At 37.3% G+C, this 14333-nt stretch overlaps 1 protein-coding gene across 4 annotated transcripts in view; it reads right to left on the reverse strand.

Annotated features, from left to right (window-relative positions):
- Positions 1-14333, reverse strand: part of AKAP11 (A-kinase anchoring protein 11) — a 47094-nt gene that overhangs the window by 20612 nt on the left and 12149 nt on the right. For all 4 annotated transcript variants that reach the window (XM_026793647.2, XM_026793646.2, XM_005487305.4 and 1 more), the window contains exons 3-7: positions 11927-12043; positions 8423-8470; positions 6861-6995; positions 5754-6018; positions 639-5298 (exon numbers count right to left, since the gene is read on the reverse strand). In XM_026793647.2, coding sequence (XP_026649448.2) covers positions 639-5298; positions 5754-6018; positions 6861-6995; positions 8423-8470; positions 11927-12043 — 5225 coding nt within the window. The remainder of the gene's footprint in view (positions 1-638; positions 5299-5753; positions 6019-6860; positions 6996-8422; positions 8471-11926; positions 12044-14333) is intronic.

Consider the following 14333-nt stretch of genomic DNA (forward strand, 5'->3'; position numbering starts at 1 on the left):
AACATATTTCCTATTTATAAGCCTAATAAAGGAAACAGTATGTTACTCTTTGCTAAATACACAAGAATTTCAAAGTCAATCCCCTCGTTATTGTATTACTATTTTATAAGCTAAAGTGTAGTTTAGTAAGTTGCTTTTTCTTAAAGTAACAGGTTATTTTTCTTTTGCTTTTTTTCCTAGTAGTAAAGACACTATCCCAACACAGCCATAATAAAAAATGAAGTCTTCATACAACAAAGCAATGGCTCATTTGACCAGCATCAGATGTTGAAGAGGAAGTATGAACGGGGAACACACTTGGATTCTGTCATGGCTCATAGATCAACAAAACCTGTAAGGACTAGTATGTACAACTGTAGGTACTGTTTTTGAAGTCGAAACAAAAAGTTCCATTTATTAGTCACCTACTAGAACATATGTGCTGACGTACATATCCTTGGTTTCAACCTCATATAGGTGGAAAAAAGCTTTTTTTCCCTAGTTCTGAGTGATTTAACCAGAAGAACAAAAAGAAAGCATTCAGAACACAAAGTGTATCTTTCTAAGAAAATATATCTAACATTCCTTCTGAGCACATATTTGTATTAACAATCCTTTTTCTGGTAAAAAATGCAACAATAAGAGAAAATTAATATTACCTTATGGTAACTGTCTGACCAATGTTAGTCACAGCGGATGTCATTATTTCAGTAGTAAGGCTTTCAGCAAAACTGACTCCATCTTGTCCAATACCACTGTCAGCTGTCAGACTTGTGTAACTCAGCTCTCTTTCTGCTTTCTCTATGGCTGCAGTAGCCCCCTTGTCAGAACACACTGTCCTCTGCTCTACATCAACGTGAATTTTGGGAATATCAAGCTGAAACACTCTTGAATTTTGACAGGCACCACCCAATCCAGAATGAAGAAAATGCCTCACTGGAATGCAGGATCCTTGTGCAGGTAGATGATGGGACATACTTTCTGTACAGTACCGATGTTCCTTTATACTGCAGCATCTACAGACAGTTCCAGGAAAAGGAGACAGTTTCTCAGTGTGTAAGAGCTTATCCCCATTTTTTCTGCTTTCAGCCACATGGAGAACAGCTGACTCTAAACTCATTTCTAGAGTATCATCTGCTACTTTCCTAGCATATTGTTCTATAGCTTGAATTATACCTTCACTGTAGCCATTTTCATTTATATTACCTGTACTATGATAGAGTTTATGATCTGGGGAGAAAGGAAGAAAAGTTCTAGAAAATCTTGTTTTAATGAGATCCCCGGTGACTTCATCAAATTCAGTCTTTTTATACAGACAGGAATCTGTGAGAGACTTCGGCAAACATGTTCCCGACATTTTCAGTTTCTTCCTGACATCACAAGTGATACTGTGAGCAAGCGATTCAGAAAAATGTAACAACCCTGAACATTCCGTTCTCTGTGTGCAGACACTCCTCTCAAACATTTGACCTTCACAGCGATGAATGCTGCTTTTCACTTGCTGTACTGCATCTTTATTCCCTGCTTTGATCAGCTCCAGCTTACCATTTACCTGCGCATTTTGCCCAGGAAATGTCTTTCTGCTGTATCTGAATCTGGTTTTTCTAGCAGCTTGCTGCAAGCCTGATTTGATAGACCTGTAAGCAAGTCTGCTGGCATACTGATCCACCAAGAGCTCGGCGTTACCTCCTTCTCTTTTCAGAAGGCGGATAACGTGATCTGCGTACTCGTCAGTCACACTTTCACAGCTTGGGTACTTGGAAGTCAAACCTGTCGTGCCTGAACCTTGTGGTAAAGGAAGCCCAGATGAATCTCTCTCCCCCAGCCACTGGTCCTGTACTGAGCCACACCATTCTTTTGAATTACCATCTTTATCGCTTTTACTCACATAAAAGCAATCTTTAACCTGGCAGTTAACCCGCTTCAACCTCAACAGCTTGCAATGCCTTGATTTCACTACTTTCTTGGCCTCATTGATGACTTTTCCTGCCATATCACCTGCATAATTCCACAAGGAATTACATGTCTCTTCTGGGATATTTACAAATGCAGTATATCTACATCTTTTCTTTTGCATCCCTAACTGAGCCTGCCTGCCAGCTTCTCTTTCATTTGTTTTCCCATCTAAATGGGAAGCAGCCATTTCAGTCGCTACTGAAATTATGTGGCTAGCTAGGCTATCTGCATACTGAATTGTTTTGGCTGAATGCTCCCCTTTCTCAACAGGCACTTCAGAATGATCTTCATCTTCACTACTTTCCACTTCTTCAGAAAGCGACCACATGAGTTTCAGCATAAATTCCTCATTTTCCAAAGAGTCATGTTCAGTTTCAGATGAATCGGCAGTGGATGGATTGTAGGGTGTAGAAGGTGGTGTTGCAGGTGCAAATTCCTTTGCTAATTCTCCCTTGAGTTTCTTGGACAGTTTTCTTAGATTCCTGTCAGAACTACTTTGGCATGGTACTAGAGGAGTTGGTGGGGGTGTGTCGGGCACTAAACAGGTATTTCCATGTTTCAGGCTTGATTTTTCTTCCATCTGCAAAGCACCTTCACTGCCAAACATCTCTGAAGGCAAGCTATTTGCATGCAGAAAACAATCAGTCTGCCCGTAATTCAAAGCTCCTGCTGATAGTTTCTGGGTATCACTTTTTTTGGAAGGCTTGTTTAAGCATGTTATTGAACAGCTTCCCGTGTCACTACAGTCCTCTAGAACATGCCTAGCAAAAGTCACGGTGGAACAAGGTGGTGGTGATTTTGAAGAAAAATTGTTTCCTTTTTGTTCTTGCCAACAATCTTTAGATTCTAAAATACACTGAACAGAATGAGTTGGAGTAAGAAATTTACATGGATTATTCAAAGGCAACTGTTGTTGTTCCACAATTATAGAAACATTACTTTGCTTCTCAGCCTCTTGCTTCTTTATCAAACATTGTTCTTTTTGACTGGTATCTCTGTAAGTCTGTGAGCTCACATTACATGTTAAATTCTCACTGGCGTCGCATAACACAGTTTTACTTTCTTCCACAGATTGTTTTATGACATATTTGGCCAAATGATCTGCAAACATGCTCTTGGGGGTGTCGTCACGAGTACCTTGCACATTAGGTTTTTTATCTATTACTTTTCTTGATAAAAAATCTGAATACTCTTCTACTGCTTTTGTTACTCTAGATGAGGTTATGGTTTCATAAGCTTCATTTACTATCATATCTACCATAGTTCCAGAGAAAGTATTAATGCCTTTTGACCCACTTGTTAATTCTGAATTATTGTTCATCGCAGATCTGTTATTTGTTAGTTTGGTATCATTCTGGTTACAGAAGAGGGATGGAGTACTTTCCGTACTTTGACCATGATCTGAAGTTAGATAAATATTTCTGAAAGAAGCAACTTCCTCCTCTCTCGTTCTGCTTGAGAAAAATGGATGAGTGGAGTCTTTGAATATTTTTGTACTGTCATCAGCATTTGGAACAGTTGATACTTTCACTTTGTAAGCATCAGAGGAAACCTGCTGCTGACAAAGGGCTCTTCCAGCTAAGGGCACAGGTATTGAACTCACAACACCAGAGGTACAAAACAGAGCCTGCTGTACTGTATATTCCTTCTTGGAGTCCTGGATTGGCTTTTGTGCTACCCTATCATTAAAATTAGGAGAAACTGTGGAAGTCTGTGTTGACTCTAACATACTTTCTGCACTTACATATTTGATATTGTCCATGGAAACACTAATGGCTGCTTGTGTTGTGAAGGTCACATCAACCTGAGATAGTTCAATAAATGCCTCCTGAATGACAGATTCAGACAAATCTCGGGCATAGGACCTTACCACTTTGTTTTCATAATCAAATGATGAGGACTGTGCAGTAGGTGTTGATGGATATGAAAACTGGCATACTTCCATAATTCCTTCAAACACAAGTTCTTCAGCAAGATCTGCTGCAAACCGTGCAACAGTGTTGTTAAATATTTGTTTCTTTACCTGACGCAACTCCTTCAAAGCACCAGTTATAGCTTCGCTCACCAAAAAGTTTGCTATGCCATTAATGGCACGCTCCTTCAGCGAGATTGCTCTACGTCTTCCAATCTCATAAAAAGCCATTTGAAAGACTGAAGAAGTCAACCTAGCAGCCAAATGGCAAAGTGCATTTGTGCATGAAGAAACACCTTTTTGGAGGTCCTTAAATGCACTGCCAAAACTTTTTTCAACCAATTCAGTTGCAAACTTTTGAATGCTGTCTCTTATCATTAGTGACTTATGTTTAGATTTTGTTTGCTTCTCTGGTTCCTTACTAGTTTTCATTTTGAGATCTGTAGCTTGCCGCCTCTTCTCTTTTACAGTCACCCTTTTGTGTTTTGAATAATTCTCTGCACACATTTGCTCTGATGAGGACTCAGAAAAAAGAACAGAACCCAGTATTTCACATGAAACACTGTCAGCATATGCTGAGTAGCTGTCATAGCCTGCACCACGGTGACTTGGACCTGTCCCCTCTCCAGCAAGATTAACTCGACACAGGCATTCGGAGGAGCCACAGCTCCCCAGGGGGCTGAAGGCCGATGTTCTAATGGGGCTGAAGAATCCTCCATTCTCCTCCCCTGATGTTCTCACGGGGCGAGGGGAATCCGGGACCTCCAAGATGCTGCTGTACGGTGACTCCGGCTTGCGAGGAGTTGGTTTCTTTACATTGGCTGGCAGAGTGGGACGATCAAACTTGAATTTCTGAGGGTTCATCGTAAGGCTTGCAGAAGACAATTTTTCATGTGCAGTCCTCCTTTTCTGGGCAGGATTCCCTAGGATGGGATCCCTAATAATTTTACAAGAGTTTTCCAAGGCTTGTTCCAGCTCATCAAACCGATCAAAACTATCAAAAAATTCACTCACTTCTGAGTCTGAATCCTCTATACCATCTTTTACTACTGGAATTTTTGGCAGCTGAAGTTTTGCCTTCAAGCTTTTTTGATACCCTTCTTCATCTAAGAAGATGATGGGGCTTGGGCTGGAGCAATCTGACTCAGAGGATTCAGCTGGAGAGGAAGAAAACAATGTTTTACGTAAAAAATTAACACCTTGATCAGAAGGATTATATGGCTTATAGAAACTCCTTTGTATCCAGGGATCAGAAATTGAGGTTGTAACTGAATTCTTTACTGAGGACCGCTCCTTAAGTCCCAAAATATCTATCAAAGTAGAACATCTGGCAGATGATTTTCGATGTGCAGAACCCACAACAATCTTTGAGTCAACAGCTTCTAAACATTGAGCAGGGACAGTCTGTGAAGCAGCATCTCGATGGTTTTGAGAAGAAAAGCTGCATGTACCTGAACAAAAACAAAAAAAAAGGTAAAATGAGATTGCTTCAAAACCAAGAATTTCCACAGAACTACAGCAAACTGAACAGATTATTTAATGGCAACTTCAGGGTTTACTATTGTTGCAAAATGCTAGCTCATCTTTCATGATTAAAGCAATCTTTAATTTTCTTTAAATTGTATTATACAAATCTAATTACTGACAAATTAATGTATCTTTTAGCACATAAAGTAGAACAAGATATTATTTGATATCCATCTGACACTGAGATTAAAATCTTTTGTCCATGAGTTGGAAAACTGCTGTGAAAAGAGCAAAACAAAAAATTTCCAATTGCATAATATCCCTTTACAAAGCATGATTAATGTAAAAATAAATTACAATTTATTTACATTTACTTTTTTATTAAATCCTAACAGCCTAAATTTCAAATACCAACTTCCACAAGTGTGCAAGAACTTACCAGCAGTTAGTAGCTTTGAAGGTTCTTCTTCATCTAAGTGTTCGAAAGCAGTGACAAAATCATCCTCAATTGAAGAAACTGACTGATTGGTGTCGTCATCTTCTCCATGGGTGGTCTCTGTTTGATGTTTTTGTGAAGAGTTGATTTCCACTGCATACCTTATGCCTGCAGTATACTTGCTTAGTAAGGTGAATATATAATCAGCTTTGATCCTTGGGAATGAAGGAGACAGCCTCAACACACAAAAGACTTCAGGAAGCTGATTCTAGAAAAAGAAAGCAACAAGAAAACGGACATGGCAATCTTCAAGGGATTCATTCAATGCATTTTTATGAAGTGCAAATAATTTTAAAATATTTCAAATACAAGGAAATGAATTCAACAGTTTGTGTAGAGTGATAGCTAGAATGACTTCTTCAATTTTTGTAAGGTCTACATTCTGAATAAATCAATAGTGCAATAATGTAACACAACCATGATAACATGCACCCAAGAATCCATTAAAGAATTCATGATAAAAATTTGTGGAGGAACACGGTATTTCAGAGCATGTTTATGCCATATAATACTTCCAGGATATCTGTTTCTTCGAGGTACCTTTAATCTTATATGCAATACTTGTAATTGGAATGAATTTAATTAGCATGGCAGTAATGGGAACAATATAGAAATAAAAATAATAGAAATTCTATCATTAACAGCATTTATAATTTTTTTAAGAAAAGTGATCACTGAGTTTTATGAACACCAAACATTCCCTTGATTTTGGGCACCTCTGTTTCAACAAAAAAGTCTGCTGAAGATGAAAGCTATCTGGGCAGAGCAGAGATAGGTAAGTTGACAAATTTCGTATTCTTTCAAAATTGCCAGTGAAAGGGACTATAGCCTAGCAGAAGCATAGGACCAGCACCATAATTAAATATTTGTTAAGTATTTTCTGTAACAATACAACAGAGTTAATTTTCATGAAACACCAGAAATATAATATTAATACTACTGTGGCTAAGATGGCCCAAAACCAAAAGCAAGACAGGGTGTAATAAGGCTAAACTCTTTAGAAGGCAAAATGTAATGCTTCTGACATGCAAGAAGACACAAAAATTTTACCTGATGTTTCATGACATAAGGTTTTGCCAAGCTTTTCTTTATGTCTTTTAGAAACACAGCCTCATTTTCTTTTAGTTTGCGCAACTGGAGAGATTTCAGAACATCTGAAAGCTCTACAGAAACAGCTGATAACTCCTGAATTTAAATAAAAAACATTTAGAGAATACAAAGTCAAAAAAAGAGCAGGCAAATGACAATGGGGTTGATTTCATACCTCCCCTAAATCCTAACAGCTGCTAATTCTGGTAAAGTTTTCCTTTACTTCCCTATTTCTTACTCCCTCACTTACTCTCTCAAACTGTGATGTAAAGACTGTGTAAACAAGATTTAATTCAGGTCATACTAGGAGGATGCCTAAAAGTCATAAAGCAGAATCTTGAAAGTGCTGAAAAGCATCTGCATATCCTACAAAATACCCAACTACACTGAGCTCAGCTAATGATGGTTCACAATGGATCTCTCTCTACATGATCTTTGTGTCCTTCATTGGAACAGTATTCCAGCTCCCTATCACTAAAACATGAGCAAGGCACTTCTTTAACATGACTCTGGACAACCTTTAGATTTGTCTAATACAGAAGAGGCTTACAAAAGAGTTTCAATTTTTTTTCCAACAGTCCAAACACTACTGATCCCTATGGTTTCAAAGCAAATCTCCATAAACCTGTTCTGTCCAACTTTCCCTACATTCCATCTAACTCTAAACGATCCAACAGTTCTTACCCATACTTGAAATAATATCTAGTATTATAATTTGAAGAATAAGCAACATTGATCTAATATGGAACACAAATGGATTTGAAGTTTCTGTTTTACATTTTAAAACATCAGGACTATTACAAGCAATGTCTACTAAGATCTAGACAGAGTAGAAACATGGAATTTTACTGTGAACATGTATGTTATGAATTATACTGATATGTAAATTGCACAGGAAGGCTAAATCTGTAATTTATGAAAACGGCACATCATAACTCTCTTAGTTTGCTGTACTCCACCTTTTAAAATAATATTTCCTTTACATATATATCTATATATCTAAATCACCAGAATAACATCTTAAGGCATAACCATAATACTGACTTCTAAATCCCCATCAGCAATTCACAGCTAGAAGCCAGATCAGTAAAGTTCAGTTTAGTTTCACACATGCAACTGCACCATATCAATATGCACAACTCAACTAAGGAGAAGACAGCAAACCAAAATACTGATACACACAAGTTTTTAAACCAACAACAAAACCCAAACCAAAAAAAAAGCACCCACAAAAACCACAAGCAACTGAGGCCCTTCCCACCCAAACATCCCCCTGTGCTCTATTTAAGTTGTTCTAGAGCATCCTAATACAAAGACTGACCCAGGTAACATTGTAAATATATATAAAACACTGATTATCATATTAAAATAATTATTTTCAAGCTTTCAATGACATTTGAATCTTAGGCTTTTAAATACCTAAGATACATCTATTCCATTAATTAAACACCAAATTTCCTCCATCTAAAAATCTAGGCGCTACTGAGAAGAAATTTTCCAATATAGATAGACAGATACTGTACCTGCAAGTGAGCACTTCCCATCCCTTCTGCAAAACCTATAAATGTAATCTGCAAAATAAATACAAGAGTACAGTGAAGTACAGTATTTTTTTTTTGTTTCCTACAGATATTTAAGAGTTTAAAATTCAGCAGACTTAAAGCTAAAGCTTCATTCCACTGCCACAAAAACCATACCTCAGGGCAGCACAGCTTACTCAAAGAGCAGCACACAGTCATACATAAAGAATGGTAATGCTATACTGTTTGACTGAGAAAGGTCAGATCAGACTGAAGAGCATACACAACATTTCAAACTCACTACACAGGAATTATTCTAGTGGCTGGTATATACAGAGCAGCACATACATGCCTCATTACATCTGTTAAAATAAAGATGATTTTGCAAAGACCAGTGCTCATCCGTCCTTGCTTCAGGCTGGGCACGTATAAAACTGTTTCAGTCTGAAATCTGTCCAAGCTGATAAACTGTTATACATTTGGATATACTGAATAAAGCATAATGCCATTATGCAATTTACCATGTAAATTGATTAGCCTGAGGCCAAAACACAACAGATTACTTAAGCCACATGTTTGCATGTCATTGCCAAGTAAACAAACCCTAACATAAAAGAATTAAAATATTCAACCTATCAAAAAAAAAAGGTCTTGTCAGGCTCAGGAACCTAAAGTATGCCAGAAATAACAGTTTTACCTCAGTTTTTTGTGCTTGTGGACAAGTGAGATATTTTATCACATCTTGTCCCTCTTTTCTGTATACAGGTGTTTTGTACCATTCAAAACAGACTGAAGAGAGTCAGTCATTGCTCAAACTCTGCTTCATACATCAGATCTCCTTAGTTCTCATTTATTATTTCCCTAACAACAAATCCAGAGGCCATCTGCATACTCAAAAAAAAAAACCAAGACATTTATTTTCAAAACAAGGCTGTAAGAAAATAAGCTTTGCTTCCATTTTGTAGATACAGAATAAAGCACAGAGACTAAATACTTTTTCCACTGATGTTTGAAATTTAGTTTTATATGCTTTCCATTTTTTCAGAGCACTATGCAATACACCAATTTTTAAACTATAACTCAGAAATTTGCAGCAGCTACTCCAGTTACTCCAAAGAACATCACTATGTTTATATTGATATATTATTAACTGGTTCAGCTACCTCCTTGTACATATACAGAAATTCTGTAAATGAGGAAAAAGAGCTCTGTAAGAGCTACAAAAAAGAAATGGCCAGAATTCTATTTTGAACTATTTTTGTGCTTTGAATTTGTCCTTTCAAAGTGTGAGGAAAAAAAAAAAACCCAAATTTTATTTCCAACTGAAATCATACTATGAAAAATTCTGTCTTGTTTATTTCATAGGATTTCATGCTGGAAAAAAGATCTTATTCTTCCAGTTAATATCTTCCTGCTTAAATCCACTTATCCTTATGTCAGGTATGACAAGATCATAAAGAAAATAATGCTTCACCACAGCATTCCAAATAGCTCCAGACAAATTACACATCTGCAGCACCGTATTCACTGTGTTAACTGTGAAACAATCCTGTTTGAGCAACGTTACTCTTCAACTCCTACACCTTCTCTTCAACTCCTACACAATTCATCTGCACAACATCTGCAAGACATTCTTCAACTTCTACATTTTTTATCTGTACAGTATGAACTTTTATCAGCACAATATGAACTGAATTACTCCACAGAAGGGGCAAGATATCAAACAATTTAAGCTACCTGGGAAAAAACTAGTTCTCTTAAGAACATTTTGAGAAGCTCTAGAGTTTGTTGCTGTTTGGGATTTTTTGGAGTTTTGCTTTGTTTTCTTTAATGGGTGTTTGTTTTTTATCTTCTTACATGTCCCTTCCTCTTCCTCAAGATAATGATTCCAACCCTTATCTTCTCCTATGGGATAACTCACTGTGAGAGACAGGGCAGTGAGCAGGAGTCCTAGCTTCACACAAATGAAAAGCAATATTACACTGTGAAATGAGCAGACGGCTGTCAAAGAGAACACTACTGAATCTGTCGATTTTTGCCTTGGCTAATCTGGATCTCTTTATTGTGGCCAAACAACAGCTTTCACAGAAAAAAATATCACCTTTTAATACCTTGAACATGTCAGAATATATCAGTTCAAAAGTTGTTGGGGAGCAGGCCAAGGAAACAAAAAGGTCATCAGTAACACAAGTCCTTTCTATAAACTAAAAACAAGTGTATGAGACACTGTATTCTAAGGCTATCTTAAGCCATGGCTACAAAGGAAATGGTACAGGAAAACCTAAATTCTGGTTTTCTCAAGTCTGAGTTCTTCTAACATCATCTTCCATATAAGTATCTTTTTCCTGTATTTTCATAAGAAAAAAATACCCGTCCTGTGACAGGATATTGACCCTCTTCCATTTCACCCAGAGGACCCTTAATTGCTTGATCTCATATGGTAACTAAATACAGTCAACTATCTTTTTCCACAGGGACCATCACTGCAGGCATATAAAACATGTTCCCAGCTATTTGTCAGGTATTTTCTACAAGACAAATACCTTCATCGATTGTAAAGCATGGTCTGCCTGATGAGATAAAGACAAGGTTTTGCTCACACCTCCACTGCACAGCTCTTCCTCCTTACCTTGATCTGCCACAGCTTTCATCCTTCACAAATTCAGGTTCTTGCCTGCTTCCCAAATGTCTAAACCCCTGACTGTATCCATTCAGTTACACAACCTCTGGTGCTCTCCAAGCAACCCTAACTCATCAATTTGCCTCCTGCTACTGCTTATGCAATTATCAGTCCCTTAACCACTTCCTCAGTTGTCTTTGCTTCAGCTCTCCCTATCTCTGCATGGCCTGTTCAGGTCAGCCTCTCACTCTCTAAGCACCTTGTCAGACCTGTCCACTATTAATTAGAAGTCTTGTAAAACCCCAAACACAAGGTACATGGTATACATTGCTTTTACTTTTTTCTTTTCCCTTTGGGGAAGTAGCTGTTAGCCTTTTAACTCAAACAGTTCTAGTAATTCCTCCTTACAGCTTCAGATTTACCTAGATAGTCCCACATTCCCTCAGGTCTACTTCATCCAGACCTTGTCCAGCTTTCAGACCATTCATAATCACATAAAATAAGTCTAGATCTGCAATTCTGAGGCTTCAGCATTAATCTTCAGACCTCAATCAAAGTGTTCTGCTACTTTGTTAGGATATCATCTATACAACCTAAACCACAGCAGTGCTCACAAATGCAGTACACCCAAGTCATCCATTTACACACCCTGGTTTTTCTAGTTTCACAAATCCTCCGAAGCAGAGAAATGTCACCTTGAAATGTTACAGCCTTTTTAAGACTTCAGTGACTGAATTCAAGAATGACAATAGGGGGAATAGATTTTAAGGCCAGTAACTTGCAGCATTGCTCCTATTTATTGTCCTGCAGCTTTCCATACTGCTTCAAGAGACATTGCTTTCCACCACAGCCACAAAATATATATAAGTGGGAATATTATGGCAAACCTCAATTAAACGATCTTGCTCTTCCTGATTTAAGCATTCCTCTGCTGATACATTGCACAACTCTTTCCTGCTGTGCAGCAGTGACTTCACAGATTGCAGGATACTTTCACCAAAACTCTGGAAAAGAAAAGAAGAAAAAATTAAGAAAAAATACATGTTCAGTTTCAGATAAATGGTCCATCCACCTGTTCTCTGCTCCCCACAAGTTCTCCTATTCTGATTATTATTTCAAATTATTTTGTACATAAATCACCAGGTTTGAAGTTTGAATTTACTTCAGGACATGAAGTTGAAGCAGGTACATTTTCTTCAAGTAATACTTTTATTCCAAAATAGTTTCTGTATTTAAAAAAAAAAGGAAAGAAGTGAACAGACAGAAAAAAAGAACAGATGAATCCAAGAAGAAATTCAAATCCCATCTATTCCTTGCATTGTAGCCTCTATATGGAACTTTTCCATCACCATTTGCTTAAATAGGATGAAAAGCAATTTTAGCCAGGAGAAGTAGTAGAGGTGGCTTCAGAAGTCAGAGGAGAAGAAAATAAACAAACAAACAAGAACTCCCAAGAAAATCCACATACACTCTTTCCCATTCCATGAAGAATATAAAACAACCACAACTTAATCCCATGTAAATACTTCTTGTAACATTTCCTGTAATTACGTTTATGGTGACATGCAAGCACCCAGGGATGGCTGAAAAAGGCTGAAGAATCCAAGACTTTATTCCAGTGTAACAAAGCATAGCAGAACAAAAGAACCAACACTATGAGGGCAAATAACACTACAGAACAACAAAAACTAGTTCACTCAGCTTGTAAAAAAGACAATATCATCTGAATTGTTTTTAGGAAGTCAGCAATCTCTTCTTTTTTTAAAATTTTCATCTTCTCTAGCAAATTGGAAGGTTAAGAAGACAAATAAGAACATCAAATGGTTAAAAATTATTAACCCAATAATTATATTCTCTATAAGACTGCCCTGTTAAAAAATGACACGAGAAATCAGCATGTCCAACTTACAACGAAGTATTTCAAATTTGCCTAGCTTCTCAAACAACAGCAGAAGTGCTAGACAGCCAAATGTTTACAGAGAATTTCACATGTCTGGCACTCCCACAACAAAAACAATCCCTTTATAGTAAAAAGTGATTTTACATATTACAGGTAAATCTCAATAAAGATTTTAATTTTTCTCTGTATAAAAAGCAGCATCAAATGCTACTATGTCGAAAGCCAAATGCTACTAGGTCAAAAGTCAAATTCAGGGGGCCAGTGTCATTGTGGTTATGCTCATGGCAACACAAAATTAGGAAAGCACTTCTAGAGTGAAGAGACAAAAGCAAAACAGAACTTCAGGATCTTTGAAACTGCCAAAATACCTTTCAGAATACTACCCAACAAGGCTCACGCTGCCACACTGACAGCCAAGGTCAAAACAGTAACTTTTATAGAAAAGTAACAGCTGAACTATTTCATAAAGTACCTTAGGCAGTTATTGGGTCATTTGAAATAAAATAATGAAGCACTCACCTAATTTCCACTTTTATCTATTCCCTTGCTCCTACATGTTTAGCTACAATTTGCTCCCACTTTGTACTTTCCTAAGAATGCTGTCAGTGCCTTTCTCTGATTCTCTGGATCTTCCAAATTTACAGGAGGCTGCAATACCAATTGTTGCTCAAAGACTGTTCCCTGGTAATTCCTTCATTCATCTTGTACAAAAGTAATTTGTGAAGCCAAACAAGCATGTTGAAATGTCTCATTTCCAGCTTTTATAATGATTTAATCAGTCACAACATTCAAAATAGTAATTAGGGAAAAAAAGAAATTCATATGACATGACTTGCTAATTTTCTGCAAGCCAACAGTGCTCCAGTTTGAGCACTGAAGGGATCATTGTTATTCCCTAGCTGGCTTTTCTAAAGCTGCAAACTATTACACACACCTCTTTTATATACAAGTACCTTTCCCTAGTTCAACATCTGAAAGGCAGAATGGGTAACTAAAAACCAGAGCATGGTATGAGGAACTACTGAGATGAAAGACAATTCAACATTTTGGAGAATATTAAGCTGAAGCAGAAGAAAGAAGAAACAACTGGAAAAATCTCCCTAAGGTCTGGAAGGACCACCATCCAAGACTATATGCACTTCTGGTAGCCCATGGTGGCACTATACAACTGAGGAGATAAAATATCCATAGCTAAAATGAGGAGGAGTAAAGTGACATATGTTTCTCAGATCATATTAATGAATAAAAAAAACCTCAGAAAGTGAAAATAATAACCATATGGAAATTAACAGGCACAGTACATGCACAGAGTAAAAAATCCCATCTATCTGGACTTCCATAGATCACCTAAATATATGAAGCATTAACAAAACCAGACAAAGACAGAACTACTT

Source organism: Zonotrichia albicollis, chromosome 2 (assembly GCF_047830755.1).
Source record: "Zonotrichia albicollis isolate bZonAlb1 chromosome 2, bZonAlb1.hap1, whole genome shotgun sequence".
NCBI classification, from domain to species: domain Eukaryota; kingdom Metazoa; phylum Chordata; class Aves; order Passeriformes; family Passerellidae; genus Zonotrichia; species Zonotrichia albicollis.